General features: G+C 36.1%; 1 protein-coding gene across 3 annotated transcripts in view; it reads left to right on the top strand.

Moving 5' to 3' along the window:
• PLXDC2 (plexin domain containing 2) overlaps nt 1-21164 on the top strand; it is a 469806-nt gene that overhangs the window by 353427 nt on the left and 95215 nt on the right. For all 3 annotated transcript variants that reach the window (XM_021696777.2, XM_044915539.1, XM_021696778.2), the window contains 2 exons: nt 3029-3124; nt 3315-3396. In XM_021696777.2, coding sequence (XP_021552452.1) covers nt 3029-3124; nt 3315-3396 — 178 coding nt within the window. The remainder of the gene's footprint in view (nt 1-3028; nt 3125-3314; nt 3397-21164) is intronic.

The raw sequence follows: 21164 nt of genomic DNA, 5'->3' as shown, positions 1-21164 counted from the left end.
ATACAACAAAAATGACCGTTTGGAAGCTGTCATTAATTGGCAGGTCATCAAACAAAAATCATTCTCATTAATCTTAGTTTTGTTAAACTCATTTCATCCCCATAGTTGGAGGGGTCTGAGCAGGTGATAGAACTAGCATAGCAAAAAAGGTCACTTTCCCTTAACCCCATGTGCATAATTAATAATTAACTTCCAGAGGCTCCATAGCCAATATGTCAGTAGTTTGAGATTTTCAAAGTATAGTATGAAATGAAGAGAAAACTAGTATTTTAAGCACCTACAAATATGATAGAGCAAACTTGAGTATGAAGGAGACTCAAAAACCCCCAACCCTGTGATCTCATGGCAAAGCGATGTTATTTAATGCTATTTATTCATTTCCAAGAACGAACTTATTTAGTAAAATACACGAGAAAGCAGGGGCGCCTGGGTGGCTCAGTCGTTAAGCGTCTGCCTTCGGCTCAGGTCATGATCCCAGGATTCTGGGATCGAGTCCCACATCGGGCTCCCTGCTCGGCGGGAAGCCTGCTTCTCCCTCTCCCACTCCCCCTGCTTGTGTTCCCTCTCTCGCTGTGTCTCTCTCTGTCAAATAAATAAAATCTTTAAAAAAAATACACGAGAAAGCAGTGTATAGGAAGGTGTATTATTTAGACAAAGCAGAAGCTGGATAATCCTTTTATGTGCCTTAAAACTTAAAAAAAAAAATGTGCCTCAAGAAACCTTATAAATACCCTAAAATTAGTATTTTCTCTAACGTTTGATAAAGTTTATACCTTGAAAATTATATATGCATCTTTCCCTTATACCAAAAAGAAATGAATTAGATTATGGTTCTTAAGCAGTGTTTTCCAGTCTGATAAACCTGAAGATACATTCCGCAAATGGCTCTAGAACCTCTCCAAGCCCCAAAAGAGTTCATTTGAGGCCACCCCCCTCCCTCTACCAGAGCAGAATTTCATGGTGAATCATCAGAAATAAGTGAAAGGATATGAGTGGATAAAAGTAGAGATATGTGTAGGTAATAAGTGGATGTTTGACTTTGCTCCTAGATGTGTAGCTATATTTACATTTCCTGAAACTTTTAATAAGAGACAGCTCGCTATCTCCTCAACACCATATTCCTGCTTTATGTCTTAGAGGTGATCACAGTTGGGTCAATTGACCTTAGTCAAAATTTAAGTTTCTTAAAGCTAAGGTGGGAGACAAATTCCTGGAAGCCTGATTTCAGAGCCTTAGTGTGACTCCAGTGCGTTTAGGTCTATGGAAATAGACCATTACATGCAGCATGTAACCAGTGTGATGTATAGTTAGCATGTTGGACATGTATTGAGTACTTGCAGTGTGAAAGGGATTGTTCTAACCAATTTGCACTTATTATCTCATTTTAGTTGTCGAAACAACTCAGTGGTATAGGTACTATTATCTCTATTTTATGGAGGAGGGAACAGAGATACAGAGAGGCTAACAAAGGAGCCCAGGGTCACACAGATACTAAGAAGCAACATTGGCATGTGAGCCACACAAGACTGTTCAAGAGCATGTACTACCAACCACTATGACATTCGACTTCCCAAGACTGGATACCAATGTATTTTTTTCAATAAAATTATAGCTTTCCAAATAATTCCTGATAGATATGATAGTATTCAGGAAATGCTTTCCTGTCATCACAGGCATTTTCAGAGCTAAATAAAATGCTGATAACATTACTTTTCCAATTCCATTTACCAAACTTCAGGCAAGCTCATTAGCATAAAGCTCAGGTCTTTTTTTAATAGATTTTAAATATATTTCATCAACAGTCTTGACTGTAATAAAATGTTTTTGCCGTGTTTATCTGATATTTAATTATTAAAGTTCATGTCAAAGTCTCCCATCTAGCCTCTTCCTCAGGGATACTGTTGGATTTGCTGATGAACGATTATAAATTTGTTCATGCAATATAAGTACTAATTATTAACCTTCCTCAGACATGATACTGTATATTTAATAAATACCAGTACTAAATTTTTAAGGTGATTTAAGTTCTGTTTTTCTTCTATTAAAGAAATTTCATTCTAAACCTTTAAAGCACTCAGACTCATCTTCTGGCAAAATAACTTTATTTGGGCTGTGATTTTTATTTATTTATTTTTTTAGGCTGTGAAAAATTTTTAACTGCTACCCATTCCTAAAGGACTCACTTTAGCTTTAGTTTTAAAAAGTGGTGTCATCTTACCTTCTTGATTTTATGTCAGAATCTTTCAAAATACATAAATCTATTAAGAATATGTCTTCAGTATATCATAGGGAACAATGGGTTGGAGCCTCTGCTAGTGAAGTGAGGTATCTAGGACTATAATCAACATTTCAACTTAATTGATTAAAAAAAGACTTCGGGCGCCTGGGTGGCTCAGTTGGTTAAGCGACTGCCTTCGGCTCAGGTCATGATCCTGGAGTCCCGGGATCGAGTCCCACATCAGGCTCCCTGCTCGGCAGGGAGTCTGCTTCGTCCTCTGACCCTATCCCCTCTCATGTGTTCTCTCTCTCTCATTCTCTCTCTCTCAAATAAATAAATAAAATCTTAAAAAAAAAAAAAAGACTTCTGGAGCAGTTTAATCATATACATGAGGACTTCATAAAATATAAGATCCCCAAGACTGCTTTCAAAAGTAAACACAGTGGAGGGGTGACTGGGTGGCTCAGGTCATGATCTCAGGGTCCTGGGATCGAGCCCTGTATCGGGCTCCCCTGCTTCTCCCTCTCCTTCTGCTCTCCCCCTGCTTGTGTTCTTTCTCTCTCTCAAATAAATAAATAAAAGCTTTTTTTAAAAAAGTAAAAAAAAAAAAAAAAGACTTCTGAGTATATCAGTACGTGATTTTCAGGTTTTTTCTTATAATCAATCTCTTCACAGGGATTGATTATTTTAAATCTTCATTTTAAAACCAGCTTGGGTAAAAAGTAAATCATTTCTACATTCATTATCAGATGTTGTTTTACAGGCAAAGACATCTTGAAAGATTATTTTTTTCTATTTTTGTTTTTACAGATGTTCGAAGAAGAACAATTTATGAATACCACCGAGTAGAGCTACAAATGTCAAAAATTACCAATATTTCAGCTGTGGAGATGACCCCATTACCTAGTAAGTTACCATGTGAACAGGGCTAGGTGGAAAGTTTAATGATCTGATCTGTTTATGCATAAGTATCTTGCTCCTGTGTGTATATGGGGGTAGGAGGGTGATTTTAATTTTGGTTGAGCAGTCTTTTTTTTTAAATTTCTCCCCATGCTGCCAATTAGTCTTGATAAACCTATTCTGTCCTGTTTCCTAGCATGCCTCCAGTTTAATGGTTGTGGCCCCTGTGTATCCTCTCAGATTGGCTTCAACTGCAGTTGGTGTAGTAAACTTCAAAGGTAAAAAAGAGTAATACAGAAAGTTTAAAATTTTTACAAAGACTTGTTGCTTATAACTCTTCCATTGAATTTTAGATGTCAGGTGTGTCGTAATCGTATATATGAACAGATGTATACATGTAAAAAAAAACAAAACCCATGACCAAAAGGCAAAAAAATGCTCAGGATTTTAGGGAATTTTAGTATTTTCCTTTGATCACTCAAAATTACCAAAAACCTTCAGAGTCAATAAAATAATTATCTGATATACATTTATTATCTCTATGGAACTTAAACTAGATGGTGATTGTGATTGATAGGTCTATAAATTAATGCTCTTGGCCCATATTCTTCAGAAAACATGGCATGACATATCATTACTCTAACAAGGACGGTGTATGCATGGTCACATGCACATTCTTAGTAAATTCCAGTGAATATCTCAAAGGTTACTGGTGAAGGTTAGAGATGTGGTTAAAGTTAGGGAATAAAGTGACACTAACCAACCTCTACAGAAATAGAATGTGTGGTCTGATTTTTCATGAATCGCAAAGAGGAGTTTTTAGTCGCTAGAGTTTTTCATAGAATGAATGATCATTTGTTGGAAATATGGAGTGAAGACTCAACTGTGTTTTGTTATTCACTCAATCATTTTGTGCATCAGTTATATCCCAAGCAGTGGGAAAGCAGCAGCAAATAATACAGATGTGGTGCCTGTCCCACCCCCCACCCCCGCCCATAGAGTTTACAGTCTGTCTGGGAATAAGTCCCCTTCCACCTTCAGTCTATGAAAAGTTCTCCCCGCAGGTGAAGAACAGAATCTTCAGGCTCTTCATGTGTTCATGTTGCATCAGAGCTTCCTGTTGTGGACCAGCCTCTGTCTTACCATCTTGCTGCAGCATTTGCTGTAATGATAGAGGCGTGGTCAGGAATACTTGAAACGTTATTGAAGTAAAAAGAATAGAATGCCAAGTCCTTGATGATAAGCTGTTGGAAACATGTTTGACTTGCTAACTTTGGGGCAACCAGTACAGTATTATGGTTAGAACAACATTATTTATTATAACCTCTGTTTTGTTTTCAGTGTAACCTGTTCCCGTAATTTCCTTTGTGCCATGAATGTCAAATAACGAAAAAGCAAGCAGGAGATTAACATTCTTAAAAATAGATTTTAACTTTCCTGTATCTCCAGAGTGGAAAGAACTGCTATACAATTAAGAGTTTGTAGACATTTATATTCATATATTGTTGACATTCCATAAAGATTACATGCACATTGGAAGTTATTCAAAATCGGTTTAGATGACAGCCAAAATACATCTCAGGAGATGCCATTTCAATATGTTTAGTTAAGTAATACAGAGCTCACCCATGAAAAACTCCCAAAAGAATGAAGTAGAAGGCTCTGGCTTGAGGTGTGCACCTAATTCAAGTTCCAGTTCAGTGCTCACCTCCTTTGAGAAGTCTCTCTAAACCACAAGTCTATGTGAGGTGCCCAGTCCCGGTGTTTCTCGGACATCCTTGGCAAAACTCCATCATCAGCAGTCACCATAGGTCTTATGGACACTTGCTCGTTTGTCTGTCTCCTTTGCTAAGCTGTGGCTTTATTGAGGGTGATTGGTCTTTATATCTCCAGAACCTAAGAATGTACCTGGTACTACAGAAAAACAGATGAATAAATGAATGAATGAATGAATGAACGAGCATTAGGTTCCAAATGAAGGAATCATGATTAGATTTGTCTGGGAACTAAGGGTTTCTGAGGATGAGAGACTTTCAGTGCTGAAGCTAGGAGAGTCAAAGGAAAACCAGGAAAGTTAGCCACCCCAGGCAGATTACCATTAGGATAATTCTCAACTGAAATAGTATCGTTGTAAATGAAGGTTTGGGACACTAGTCTAGAAACATATCTTCCACCAACAACTTCATTATTTTAAAAAATATTTTTGGTGAAAATATACACATGTTTATATATTATATATTATATATATTATATTATACATATAGTATACATACATATGTATGTATAATGTAATGTGTAATAATACATATTATTATTACATGACATAATATATGTAATAATACATATATTATACACATAATATACATGTATATTATATATGTGTGTTTAAAATTATGTTTGAAGTTCCAAAACAAGCCATTTTGCATTGTTGCAAATGGCATTGTATTAATACTTCCATGTTATTGAGAGATTTCTCTGCCAGACATTGTGCCAAGGAATTTTCAAATATATTTAGCTTGTGCAAAATTTTTACAGTGGGGGCATTTGAGGCTTACAGGAGCCAGATTGTTTGTGCAGGATCTTATAGCTCTTAAGGAATAAGTTTGGACTGAAACTAAATCTATGTGACTCCCGGCCTGTGGTCTTGACACCTCACCCGTCCTGCCTCACACCTGCCAGGCTGCAGATGCACTAAGCAAGTTAATCTTTGTCATTTCCTGAAAAGTAGTAGACATACTACTGAAAAATAAATATTTTTGTAATTGAGGCTGCAAGAAAATTGCATGGTTTTGAAATTGGCATAAAAAGAATGCAGAAGAGAATCGAACAAAGCATAAGACTTTTGTGTATTATTGAAAGCATCATTGTTTTAAAAAGATTAATTGAAAAAGGGAAAGTGGTGATGCCTATGAATAAGGAAGGAATTCATCAAAGAACACTACTTTAAAAACTACAAGTTTTCAGCATGTTACCATTTGGTGTTTTGCTGAATACCAAACACTGGTTTAAACACTGGAGATTAACATTCTTCAGCAACTCAGTTATATACATATCAAAACCTGCTTAATTAATTGGTTTAACTATGGCTCATTGCACTTTTGTTCAATTTAATTTCCCCACTGCATTTTATTAATTTCTCCTTAGACCTGTGTGCTTCAAAATTTTGCTTTTGCTGCCTGGAAGCATTTCCCCAGACTTTAGAGCTTTTATTAACAAGTTCAATAAAACAAGAGAAGCCTTATCCTAAGCAGCACAAAAATTGCCTCTCAGATTTTTTTCTTCCATTCTTTTTACTCTCTCCTTTGTGCTCATTTACCCCTGAATGATAATCAGTTGGTGGTGATTATTGAACTCTCAAGTTGGGCTTGCTCTAAAAAGATAAGATAATTTTAATTGGCTTGTTTATTTCCTTTAATTCCTATTTTTCAGGAAGCAAAAACTAAGGCAAAATGTTTGTAATGGCTTATCCAAGGTCTAAAGGAATTTGAGTTATAGAACATTTAATGAGATCCATGATCAAAAATGTTTACTTACAATGGGTAGCCCATTACTTGTAGGTAAGAATGTTTTTGTTTCTTCACTGAAAATTGAGAGGACCTGAATCAACCACTTTCAACCATACCTCCTATTTTCACTCCTTCGACAAAAATTTCTGAGTGTCTTTGTGTTCAAGTTACTGTCCTAGATTATGAATTCAGTGGTAAACAAACTTCCTCATGGAGCTTACATTTTTAGCATAAAGAGAAAGAATTTAAGCAAATAGGTATGCAGAAAATAGAGTTGGCAGTGATGAGTGCTATGGCAAAAGAAATAAACAGAACATTATAAGGGAAAATATAGCAAAACCGATAAGAATAACAAGAGTTTATTTGTTGGTAACATGCTAAGCAACCTAGCCTCTTTGAAGGGACCTTGGTTTCATTAGCCTTCATCATCTGAAAGTCTATTTTTTAATTGAAAATATATTTTGGCTCTGGGCACTGGGTGGCTCAGTCAGTTAAGCATCCATCTCTTGATTTCAGCTCAGGTCATGATCTCAGTGTCTTGAGATCAAGCCCTGCATCTGGCTCCACACTGAGTGTGGAGCCTGCTTAGGACTTTTTCTCTCCCTCTCCCTCTGCCCCTCCTCCCGGCCCCCACCCCCTGCTTATGCTCACTCTCTCTCTCTCTCTCTCTAAAAAAAAAATATATATATATATATAATACATGTGTGTGGGTGTGGTATATGTGTGTGTATATAAGTGTATATATATAGGCTCTTAAAATATTCATTCACTCATTCATGTACTTAAAAATGTATCGAATGCTTTCTACACTAATCTAAATAGCAAGCACTAGTATAAAGACTGAGGTAGTTCAAACAATAATCAGGTATTAAAGCCAAAGCTTTCATGGAGCTTAGAGTTTAGCTTATTAAGCTGGAAAGGAAAAAATTAATAATTAATTAAATTAATAATTAATTTAAAAGTCAGTTGATGATGAGTGATCTGTTGAGTTTGAAAAAGCCAGTGGTTGCTCTGGACTGGGTGGCCAAGAAAGGTTTCTTGGAGGAAGAGTCACTTAGAGCTGAATGATTGAGAACCAGCTACATCTACCAAGGTGAAGGCAAAGAGTATTTCAAAGGAACTGGCAAGTGCAGTGGCCCTACAGTGGGTTCAAGCCTGATCTGATGACGAAAGGAAGAAGTGCAGTGAGTTGGGAGCATTGAGGGTTGAGCATGAAGAGAGAATGGTATCAAATGGAGTCAGGCAATTTGCAAAGCACCAAGACATGGAAGGCTTTGTAAGCCAGGAATGGTTTTATTTATTCTCAGGGTGAAGGGAAGCCTCTAGATTCTAGAACTTAAGCAGAGGAGTGATGTGTTAAAAATATTTCATTATATGTTAAAAATAAAATTCTGGGGATGCCTAGCTGGCTCAGTGGGTAGAGCATGTGACTCTTGATCTCAGGGTCATGAGTTTGAGCCTCCTGTATGGTGTAGAGTTTATTTAAAAATATTAAAAATGAAACTCTGGCTGTTCCAAGGAGAATAGTTATTTTTTTGGGGTGTGTGTGTGTGTGTGTGTGTAGAAAGATTGAAAACGAAGAGAGTAGTAGAGAGTGTGCTCAGTAGTCTATAGGAAGAATGACAGCTGCTTGGACAAGGATGATAATTATGGGGATCAGGAGAGATGAATGAATGTGAGATATATTTGAAAGGAGACAAATTACTTACTAATGGATTAGAAGTGAAGAAAGCAGGAAGGATAAGAATCAAGGCTGCTTTCTAGATTTTTATTTGAGTAATTTGGTGGATCCTGGCATTCATTTTTTGAGATAGGTAGGATGGCACAAGAAATAGAGTCTGGGGTGGGAGGAAATAAAGAGCTTGGTTGGGAACAAGTTCAGTTTGAGACGTCTATCAGACTTCAAGTGGAAATGTTGAGTAGGTGGGAATATATAAGCCAGAAATTTTGGGAAGAGGTTGTGGCTGGACATTCAGATTGGAGAGTCATTATCATATAGATAGTATTTAAATTCATAGGGCTGAGTAAGATCAGCTATGCAGAGAGTGTAAATTGAAAATAGAAGAGATTCCAAGAACTAGATAATGGCATGGCATAATGAGGTATGATGCTAATTTTTCATTATATAAAATTATTTTTTTTAAGATTTTATTTATTTATTTGACAGAGACATAGCGAGAGAGGGAGCACAAGCAGGGGGAGTGGGAGAGGGAGAAGCAGGCTTCCCACCAAGCAGGGAGCCGATGCGGGACTCGATCCCAGGACCCTGGGACCATGACCTGAGCTGAAGGCAGACGCTTAACGACTGAGCCACCCAGGCGCCCCTATATAAAATTATTTTAAAATACATTTGCATACATGTCTGTATAGACAGAATACCTCTGAAAAAACACATTAAGAGATTGAGGACAATATTTGCCTCTGGAGACAGGCATGAGGATGAGTATTACTTTTTATTATGTACTCTTGTGTATAATTTGAATTTTTGCCACATGGAGTTGAAGACAAAAGGAAGAATCAACAAAGGAGAAATGAGGGAACATAAATTCAAGGGCAGAAATGTAGCCTTACTCATTTTAGTGTCTTCCACAGCACCTAACATCATGCCTAGACTAATACAGCAATCCAACACTTACAGTTGGACTGATACATGCAAATGATCAAGGCCAGAAATTTGCACTTTCATGAGAATTCTAATTGGTCACTTTAGCTGTTCCCATCCATTGACTTTGTCAGTATCAACCCTATGGCTATAGTAAGGACTAAGCTGATGTTTAGCATAAAATGTCAATATTTATAATTAAGCAGGTTGAATACTGGGGAGTTAGTCTCTTGGTGTCTCAGTTTTAAAGAATTTTCCTCATTTTACTTACTTAGCCCTGATCAAAGTCATAGGACTACAGGTAAAAATTTGGAAATAAATACTTTCCAGATTCTACTCATCAAAAGAATAAATAGAATAGGTAAATCCCTACTAATGGTAAAGACATGTAACTACTGAATACTAGTATCACATATTTACTTAAGAAGATATATGAGATGAGGGAAAAGTGTTTTTGAATAACTGTTCTATATTTGTTTTGACCTGTTATTTCTATTACATTTCCTTGAACATACTATGGCACTGGCTGTTATTTTTCCACTGAATGAACTGAATTTCTTTGCAGTAACAAAAAGAAAAATAGAAAAAAAAAGTATCATGTGTAGTATATTTCAAAAATCTTAAAGTATATAAAGTCAGAGATAGTGGCCAATAATTCATTAATGATGGAAAATGTATTATCAACCTAAATTAATTAAGGATGAAAAATTCTTTTTATATGGGCACAGCTAATTTTTTTGAAAATAGAATGTACTCATCATATGCTCATTTAGCTTACAGAAATTAAACTACCTAAATTTGGGAGGAGAGAGAAATGGAGAGAACAAATTTAAATAATGCAGCCAATCCAAACTTTCCCCGATCAGTAATCTTACACTTCTGAATAGGAGCACCAAGGAGACTTGAATATACCTATCTCCTTCGGTTTTATTTTGATGTACCCCTAAACACATAGGCATGTTTGCAGGATTGAGTGTAACTTTAGGGTTTAAGGAAACAACAGATATTTTTCATACCACATGATCCTAAAATAAAGCCAACAACTTCATCTACAATCAGCCAAATTCCAACAGTCCATACTGCCACTGGAGGAAGAAGTAGTTTTATTAAAAGAGTGGCAGGCTCCTGAAAGGGCTGTACTAAGGGAATTTCAAACATACTTTGACCCAGTGTGATTTTTACCTATTTACTCACCTCCATATCTAGCCCTCAAGTAAGGTGCAACTCCACTGTAATCCTCAGAGGACCATATAAAGCATTCTGTTAGTCTGATTTAGTTGTAAGTCTTAATTTAGTCCAAGATTTTAAGATTGAAAAGAGAGGATCAGAAAACCCACAATTGTCGAATGACATTCCATGTATTCTTAGAATATATGGCCCACTCTGAAATTTGTAAGATTAAGATTAATCAGCAGGGTATAATTATACCTGCTTAAATGTACCTTTTATATCCTGGGCAAAGCCATAGCCTATAACCCTTTTGAGAGTATGGTCGAAGTTCATATTCGAGGCTACTAGTATACTACACATTTACATGATTCTTTCACATAAGGAAATCGATTGGCTTTGGTGATAAGGTGTGAAGTCCAGATCTAATAAATAGTAGCTATTTGGGAAGTCCAGCAGCCCTGATCCAAAATTAATTATAACTGTAGGCTTATTACCATGAATTGGGATAAAATAAAGTTCCACTCCGAAATGCACTGAATTTCAGATGGACATTTAGAACTCACCAAGCTTTAAGAATTTTAAATAAATTTTTGTTGATCTATGTTTCATATGCTGACTCTCTTTCAAGCTGAAATCATCTCCATCTGTTTATCAGAATTACAGATTAGTAATATTTTGATAGCTGAAAATGTTACCATTTTCAGTAAACTGAATGTCATGTTTAAATGCAAAATATGAAGTTATTTATAACTAACATAATCTATTTTTGTCTTTGATAGAAAGTTATATCCTTACTGAAATATCAGATCCAACAGAATTATTTAATTGATGAAAAATTAATTGGAACGCTTTATTGTCATGCTGCCTAGTCATGATAGACAGGAAGAAGAGAATGCTATCATTTCTGATTGAAGGCATCAGAGAAACAGTTATCTTTAATTATATACTCAGCAGCAATGGTAAGGTCTGAAAAGGCCTGAAAACTGGTCTGAAAGTGGTGAGCCCAGTAGCCCAAGTCTAGACCAAATGAGTTTATTTCTCTTCAGTGAGTTCTTATTACATGTATTGGGTTTTCGGTGTCAGGGAGAACCAGCCAGCCAAGGTTCAGGAGGAGCCCAGAAGTGAGGAAGCATTCCTCCATTATTCAAAAGGAATCAAAATTCCCTAAATGCAGAGTAGAAAGGCATTCATGTTTTGTTGTCCTAAGTGGATTAGACTGGATGTCTGAATACCTAATGGCCCAGCCAACAGTTAGCTGATCTTGGACAAATCAATAAACTCTTTGACTTTACATCCTGAGATGTGAAATACATATCTCATCTAGACATATTTGATTCTTGTATTCTTTAATTCTGAGTGGCCCTAGGTTCAGTAATTTTCAATTATTAGTACAGTTAAAAATTGCCCCAGGAGCCTGTTAAAATGCAGATTTCTCTGAATCTCACCAAGGGATTCATAGTCAGTAGGTCCAGAGTGGAGTCCAGGGATTGAACTTTTCAATGAACCTCTTCAGGGGATCCTGAGGTAATCTGAGACAAGCACAGTGGAAAGGCTGATCTTGTATATCAATGGGCTGAGAGTCTTGTGAGCCTGCAGTGGTTACACCAAAGTTGTGTGAAAACACTTATCCTTACTTTGGAATAGAGAAATATAGAAAAAAAAATTGAAGATAAAAATATTTGTTTTTAAAATCCATTAGGAGTTAATGAAATAGGTGGTGATAAAAGAAAGCAAGTTTTTGGATAAGTGCAGTGTATGCAATAAATAAATGAGGAGATTTGGGAACACTGTTAGCTAATTAAGATCATTGGAACATCTTTGATTTCTGAATTTTTATTAAATCACTGCTACTAAAACAGTGAAGAAATTCACTCTTCTAAAGGAACTAAGGTGCTTCTAGAAATTCCATACAGCCAAGATAATTGTTTTCAGATGTGCAATGTTCGTAAGAGGTAAATTGAATTTGAATTTATTTTAGTTCAATTTATAATCCTTTCAAATTTACATAAACAATCTTAGCATGTTAATTAATTAGCATGTTCTGAAATACAGCATAAAAAATTGTTCTTTTAAGAATACAAAATTAAAGTCTATTTTTTCTTTTGAGCATTCCAAGCCTAGCTAGCTTTAACAGAGGTGTACTAATTCTTTTTGTGTGAATTAATTATAACAGTGTAATAAGCTATGATGTTATTTTATCCATTACAGAAAGCATTTTGAAATATACTCTGATAAAGAGAATAATTTTGAAAAGATCCATAAGATACTAGTAACAGGGTTGACCTTTGGGGCAACTGCCATGAATTGGAAATTGGCATAAAGAGAGATTATTACCATTTCATCATATTTCCTTTGGAAGAGTTTGAATTTTTGTCACATGTACATATTACCTATACTGAACCAATCAATCAACAAACAAATATATATTTGTAGAACAAAGTTATTTTAACTCATACATTTACGTGCTAAAATAAAATAACTAGGAAATTTTGGATACTCTTTCAGAAAATTCTGAAGTTAAACTTTTAGGAGTAGAAAATTATCAATTCTTTTTTTTTTAAGATTTATTTATTTATTTTGAGAGAAAGAGAGATGGAGAGAGAGAGAGCCATGCATGTGCACACAGGGGGAGGGGCAGAGGGAGGGAGTCATCAAGCAGACTCCCCACAGAGCCTGGAGCCCAATGTGGGGCTTGATCTCCTGACCCATGAGATCACGACCCATGAGATCAGGACCCAAGAGATCACAACGTGAGCCAGAACCAAGAGTCGGATGCTTAACTGACTGAGCCACCCAGGCGCCCCTTATCAATTCTGAATATATAGGCTGCCTTTCTTTCCTCTGGAGAGATGGCATTGGATTTATTAGCCTTTTGGATATAAAACGCATGTAATTCTATTTATTTTTTTTAAAAAGTATTGAACTATGTTTTCGTCTATCTTTTCATCTATCTATCAATCATCTATTTTGCATTTTGGCCTTGTCTCCTTTTTGCCACTGGCCATCTGCCAGTCTCTGAAGATGGTTGTGAATACAGAATAGGCACCAGCTTCCTTTTTTCCAAACTCAAAAGCAACAGGTGCTTGAGCCAAGTCTCCTGATAACCAAGTCCCACCTGAAATATCAAGGCATTCTTTTAAGTTGTCTTTGATTTTCTAGTCAGTGAATGCTATGTTTGCGTTCCATCTGAGCACCATTTGGCAAGCTAGAAATAAAATCTGTAGAATTATTTAGTATCACATCTGTTTATAGCTGCTTTTTCAAGATTAACCAAGTGATTTTAAAGTTTTACTTATGTTTTAACCAGCTGTGGTGACTGCACTTTATCTGGTTATAATTTGGAAAATTAAACGTCAACAAATGCAACCTAAAAACATATATGGAGTATCTAAAAATGGGGCATTTTAGTGCTAAATTACGTATTCCATTTCCTTAGCTTGCTTGCACTAATGTAGTAATGAGTTCCCCTGGAAATAATTAAAAGTTAATTGTCCAAGAATGAGATTGATTTTGTTCAATTTAAAAACAGTAGGTGCTGGGGCGCCTGAGTGGCTCAGCCGTTAAGCGTCTGCCTTCAGCTCAGGTCATGATCCTGGGGTCCTGGGATCGAGCCCCGCATCGGACTCCCTGCTCTGCAGGAAGCCTGCTTCTCCCTCTCCCACTCCCCCTGCTTGTGTTTCCTCTCTCGCTGTTTCTCTCTCTGTCAAATAAATAAATAAAATCTTTAAAAAAAAAAAAAAAAAAACAGTAGGTGCTAAATTATTATGAAAAAATATCCATAAAGAACAAGGAAATAAAAATTTAAAAGCAAAAAACAAAGTTCACAGTTAACTTCTGTTAAAAAACAATTGACATGACTGTTGAGTATCAGGGAGCCTCAGATTAGTATTCATATTGAAAAGACTGACATTATGGTAAAAAAGAAAAATTTTAATAAGTAGTTTATGGTTTAATTATTTGTTTTGCCGGGAATCTAATGTGAAAATATAGAAAGACATTCAAAATACAATGTTTGTACTCCAGCCAGCTCTTTAAAGACTTATGTAAGAAAATGATTAAAATGTCACTGACATTGGATGTCATTGGATAGGATAGTTTCTGATTTTTTGCTTTCTGCTAAAATCTACCCGCAAGAAAAGTTGAAATATGACTATGTCCTATTTCTTGGTATAAACATGCTACTTAAGATATTTATGAAATTTTCTAAATGCTAAAGAGTTTATTTACTGTCAAGTCCTGAGTCAGAGATACAGTCTTCCTACCCAGAGTTTTGAGGGAAATTCTATGATAGGAATTCTGTCATTGGTGGAAAAGTGCAGGAAATACAGTAATTCAGCAATGTGTGTAATAGTCCTGTTATTTCTTTGTTTTTTTTAAAGATTTTATTTATTTATTCACGAGAGACCAAGGCAGAGGGATAAACAGGCTCCCCACAGAGTAGGAAGCCCAATAGGGAACTTGCTTCCAGGACCATGAGATCATGACCTGAGCTGAAGGCAGATACTTAACCAACTGAGCCACCCAGGCGTCCCTACTGCTTTGGTTCTAAGAACATCTAGGTAGTGCTACTCTAAAGATGTATCTTTTTATATAATTATAGCAATCTGACTAAGCTGTTATCCATCATTAGGGAAAGCGAAGAAGGGTGTTTCAGGATAAAATAAGATTTATTGGTTGAACAAGATTAGCATTCAAATTTTCCTTTTCTGTGCTACGATGAAGGGGATTTGCCAATTCTGGATTAGTGAGACTCAATTTTTTCTCCTTCCTAGAGGGCTACTTTTTTTCCGCCTCTCATCTCTAGAATGTTTCCTTCAGTGACAATTCACAGTCAAGGGGGAATGATTCTCCATGAATCATGACCTTGGCTGCAACAATTTCTAATGATAGGCTGTCCTAAAAATACACAGGTTTTATATTCCTAAAATAACATCTCTGACCACCAGATAAGACCTCTGTATTGACCTGTACCCCGATCAGAATTCGTTTCTCCCTTCCCTGCGCTTTGTTAGCACACAGGTTTATTTTATCTTTGCCCAGATTTTCTACCACTGCTGCTGCTGAATCACATGAGCTTTGAAAGCAAGGACAGGGGTTTGTTTTAAGGGTGAGAATGCTTTACATACAGAGGTGCTTAACAATTCTAATAGCTACGTTTTATTCTGTATTTACTATATGTCAGGCATCACACGAAAGCCTTCATTTCCACTAAAGTCTTTTAATTCTTTCATCTCATCCAATCCTTGGTCTGTAAAGGACCATCCAGAGGTAAGTGTTCAGTTCCCTGTTTCATAGATTAAGGAAATGAGAAATGAGGAAGGTTGAGGAGCTTAGCCCACGTCACGGAACTAGTAACTAGTTTAAATCCTGGTGGAGCCAGGATTCAAAATAAAAGCTTTTTTAAAGATGGAAGGTTGGGGAGATGAAGGAAAAAAAGAAATGCTAGGGTTGAAATTTCTTCTTAAGGCTTCCATGCCTAGTGTTAGCACATGTAGCTTTGCTAAGTAATCCAAAGCTGATATCCATCAGGAAAGGAGAAAAGGCCCTTCCTTTGCCTACCAAAAGGGTCTTATTAGCTAATTTACACTAACCTCTTTCAAAACTTATTTGAATTGTTTGTTGTAAAAGACACATACAAAGTTTCCTTTAACAATAATTGAGGTTGTATTTGTGCAAAGTGCACAACTGGCAAGACAGAGTCCTCAGGGAAAAATAAATAAATAAAAACCAGGAATTGGGAGAAAGTAATAAAAATAGCACATAGAGTTCTAATGGGGAAAAAAAGATTTGTGAGTAATCCATTAAAATTGCATACAGCAAAAATGGTGTATAAAGAATTTATTTCTCAGAGGAGAATTAGTCCTGTACCGCTTTTTTCTGTGTCAAGTTTTCTACTCATCTATCAAAGATGGAGTATAAATAGACCTCTGCACCACTTCAGACTCGTGCACTCAGTGTATGAAAGAGACGGTGATCCTTGATGCCGTATTTCAAAGGCATGGGTATAAAATACTTCAGAGACTTAAATTTTAGTATGCAAGCTTAAACTTAGATAGTCTCAAATAGCCAAGTGAGCAAGAACATGCACATGAATGGAGAGAAATATATAAGAAAACTTGACCTAAAAGGCTGACTGTAGTCGAACACAGTATTTGTAAATAGAGATGCCTGCGAAGTGTGAGCATCAGCTATGCTCCCCAAGTCCACATGCACAGTTTTCTCTGGACAGGCGGGCGTAGGCCTGTTGTCCCCATGCCCCATTTCTTTCTGTCTCCTCCCCCTCTCAAAGGCGTAGCGGTCGCCCCCTAAGTTCCACTGTCATCTTCCCTAATACCACCTTGGGAATCCTTCTAACTGCATGTGTATATTCAGGACCTGAGGCAGAGGTAGAATCCCTGTAATAGTTCCACTATTCTCCATAAAGGAATTCCTGGGAGATAGACCATATGGCCCCACAAGCCTGAAATATTTATCTATCTGCCCTTTTATAGGAAAAGTTTTCCAGATCAATGGAAGACATATAACAAATACATTTAACGGAAAAAATAAAATGTGTATTCTGAATAAATTATCTTGGGAGCAAACATTGACTATCTGGTTATGTCACTGAAGTAACAGCAACACTGGGATAAATCAGATAATTCTAATGATTGTCACTGAAGGAAACAATGGGCAGTAAATGAAGGACAAGGTCAAACTACCATCAGAGTGTGTAAAAATAAATACTAAAAAAGATTTTGAAGACCAAATTGATGGATCTTGTGAGCTGAGAGAATAACGTGAAGATTTGGGTCTAGATATCATTCTGCATTTGTTTGTATAGCTTTTGCTATAAATATTTTTTTTAATCTGGCTTAAAGGGGTGTGCTCTGAAATACTAAGCCGGTTTCATTAAAAGCAAATCTGAAGAGAAAAATCACATATCCAAGAATGTTTCTGTTAACATAAGGTGACACTAACTGTATTTTATGAAGCAGAAAATTGCTTTACACCCAAATTCTTAAAATCCTTCTCTTTTTTTTTTTTTGCTGCCTTTAATAAGACATAGAACATTTGTACACATGAGCTGTGTAAAACTCTAATAGAATTAGCATTTAGTAATTTGATCTTTTATATGCCTGGCAAATCTGATGTAGAATAAAGCAAGGAAATAAGCAGAACACTATTTTATGACCAGAATCATTCCCTAAAGTGGAATGAATTTACTAATACATTGTTGGTAATCTGCAAAAGGAGCCGGTACAATCTTAGAAACAGACCCTTCCAGGTGACCTCACAGATTTACCATGAGGAGAGAATAACAAAAACTTAAAAAGAAAACAAAGCCTTACATACTAAAAGCCACTGCTAAAAATATACGTAGTATTTTTTTTAAGCATTGATATTACAACTAACACTTCAAGAGGCAACTTGAACTAAGCTATATATATATATACATGTATTTCAAAATTGTCTCACATGTAGTTTTTTTTTTAAGATTTTATTTATTTATTTGAGAGAGAGAGAATGAGAGACAGAGAGCATGAGAGGGAGGAGGGTCAGAGGGAGAAGCAGACTCCCTGCCGAGCAGGGAGCCCAATGCGGAACTCGATCCCAGGACTCCAGGATCATGACCTGAGCCAAAGGCAGTCGCTTAACCAACTGAGCCACCCAGGCGCCCGTCTCACATGTAGTTTTAAAATAATAAGAAAATCATTGAAACAACTCTAGAAGTCTTAGAAGTGTTTCCACAAAAATCAATTTACTTTTACTTGGAATTATCACTCTTAAGACTTTAAAAGATGACACTGAATTTACCATGAGCTGAAGATACAAATGGAGACATACAATGTTCTTTAATCAAAATAAAGTGATGAAAGGGAACAATGACTCTTTTCAAGGTTGAATGATTAATGTAAACGAATATGGGCCACTACATGTGTATAAAAGGTATTCTGTGTTAACTCAGATCCTAGAAAAGTTATTTCACAAATATAATATCTTTTGAGGAATAAATGCGCATTATCAAAAAATCATTAAACATATCTTTTAAGAAACAGTGTTCTGCTGGTCAGGCACTATTATCTGACATTAAAATGCCTTAAATTACATCTTCTAGGCACATGCAGAGAGAAAAAGAAAAAAACTGCTTCTCTTCTTGGAGTTCCTATCAATATTATATTATCATATTTTAAATGAGCTCATAGTACTTGTCTGAAAGGTTTAATTACATTGTAAAATACAGTGATAACAAGCCTAGATTAATTAATGGGGTGAGGTGTACAAATGATTTAATAAAATGATTTTCAACCTTTTTCTTCTCAAGCAGGAGAAACATTTTTGAAAAATGAAACTCCAAATACAAAACAGATAAAATTAGATCTGGCTGGGGGTTCACAGCCATGCCCTCCATCTCCTTCTCACCCAGGACATCAGTCATTGAAGGCCTCTGCAACACCAAACCCTGAGCTCTGGGCAAAGCTTGAAAATCTGTGATTAATGCAGGTTTTCCTGGTTAGAAATACTAACCTTCCTAATCCAGCCATTCTTTCTGAAGATCATTTGCAAGGACCCAAATCTACTGTGATTAGAAACACTTCATCTCTTAAGCAATGAGAGAGACAAATGGAAGAGAGAGAGACATGGAGTTGTCTGGATCGGATTATTGGTGACTCTTCCTGAAAAGATGGTGACACATGTAATGGCCTCTTGTACCCTTATAGTCCTTTCCTAAACATTTATGGCTCAAAACGGGGGTAAAGTTCATGCTATGGTTCTCTGAGAGACTAGAAATGCCATCTCCATCTGTTTCTCTGCAAATGTCAGCATTCTCAGTAAAACTGTGAAGCTGTTTTACATCGAAAGTTAAATTATGATAAAGACCTCTTTTTTTGATGAGACAATTGGCTCATCAAAGGGATTTCTAGTCCCTTGCCAGAGTCTAACTTTGTTATCTTGGCAGAACAGAGGTGACTTGATTCATGCGTCGTTGATGTTCCTCAGGAAGGCAGACAACTCTGAAAGACCAGGAGCCATTAATCTGAGCACCATGGAATAAAAATTTATTGGTGAAAGGATAGCATTTTACTGAGGCTCACAGCACACCTAAACCCATAAGTCTTTATGTTCCTTTTTCTGAGCCAACCTCAAAGTAAAAGTCACTGCTCTGTCCACTTTTATGCATTTGAAAGTGCCATTTAAGTATAACACTTGGTATGAAGTCAAGAGATTTTAAGAAAGGGTGTCAAAAATTGGAATCTTGAAACATCCAGTAGTTTTATTTGTGACTGTCAGCTTCAATGGCTCACAGCCATGAGGAGCAATCTTTTTTTTTTTTTTTCCTTTACCACAGTATTCAACTCTCACTTCTATTGTAGCAAGATAGCAAAGTTGAATGCTTAGCAAGAAATATTTAGATTCTGAAAAAATTCATTCATCAGAAAGAGAAGATTTCTCCTCTTTGTTTAAGATCCTTTGCTTTTATGGCTAAAGAAGCTGGGTCAGGACTTGGAGAATATCATAGATTTCAGTTTTGAAACTGATTCAGTTTCAGTTACAATGCCTTTTTATTTTTTCAGTAAACACTTTTGATAGTGCTAAGTGCAATGGAGGGTAAAAAGGCATAAAATAGCTCACATTTATCAAGCACCTACTATGTCAAACACCGAAAGAGCGCTTCATCTATATTATCCTGTTTAGTTCTCACCAAAACACAGGGAAGGTTGATTTTACAATCTCCATTTTACAGAAACTGAATCTCCAATAATAACTTGCTATTGCTCACAGAGTTAAGACCTGAATCCAGTTTTATGTATGCAATTCTAAAACTCACGCGCTTTTCACTAAATAACATAGCCCTAAGTTTTTGCAGTAGTCAAATGCAAATAATTGTGAGGAACATTGCCAGGCTGGGGTGAGAATTACATAACTGACTGTCTTTAAACACATGTCAACTATTAACTTGCTCCAACACTGTAACCTCGACTTCCTTCCCTTTCTTTTCCCCATATTCCCATATTAAATGAGACAGTGTTTTGCTTTGTTTTTCTGAAAGTGCCCAGTAGCCTGTTGAAAATTATTAACCAAGTTATTAATTATTAATTCAAGTCTAGAGACTCCATTACTCTTAGTGCCTGGATTCAGAAAGAGAGTTGAGTATGGCAAGGGAAGTTTTCTTTTCTAATGTGATACAAGGGGCCGTGCTCCCAGTTTCTTCAGGATGTGCTAATATGTTGCCCAGATACAAGACCCCAAAGTTGCACATTTAGTTAGGTGGAAAGTAACATTGTTTTTTGAATGGAATTCTCATTTTACAACCATACATTCTAAAAGCTCTAAAATTATTAATTTCACTCTTAGAAATAATTACCAATGATATAATCTTTCTTTCCTAAAATAAAAACTGTATAACATCTTATTCATGTATACATAATTGGAAGAAACAAAATAAAACTATTTAGTTGTCTTAACAGTCTTCCTTCCATTACCATTCCTCAGCCTCAGATTATCATTTATCTTCTTTAAAAGTTATGGTGTTTCTAAAGGAGTTGGAAATCTTTCATAAATAAGGAACCAAATTGTTAAAACGTGTTTTCGGCCAGACTTATATTAGTTGCCAAAGACATATTTAAGATCAGTCAGTGAAGAAATATTATCTTCATCATGTTGGGATAACAAGTTTGATCTTAAATGTTAATAGCCCCAGGTAAACTGAAGACTTCATCTCTAACTGTATAACTTTTATTGGATAACAAATGTTGTGTCCTCAGGCTAGGAGCTGTAACCTTGA

This window comes from Neomonachus schauinslandi, chromosome 5, assembly GCF_002201575.2.
Source record: "Neomonachus schauinslandi chromosome 5, ASM220157v2, whole genome shotgun sequence".
In the NCBI taxonomy this organism is placed as follows: Eukaryota; Metazoa; Chordata; class Mammalia; order Carnivora; family Phocidae; genus Neomonachus; species Neomonachus schauinslandi.
This window is presented reverse-complemented; position numbering and strand designations above follow the sequence as displayed.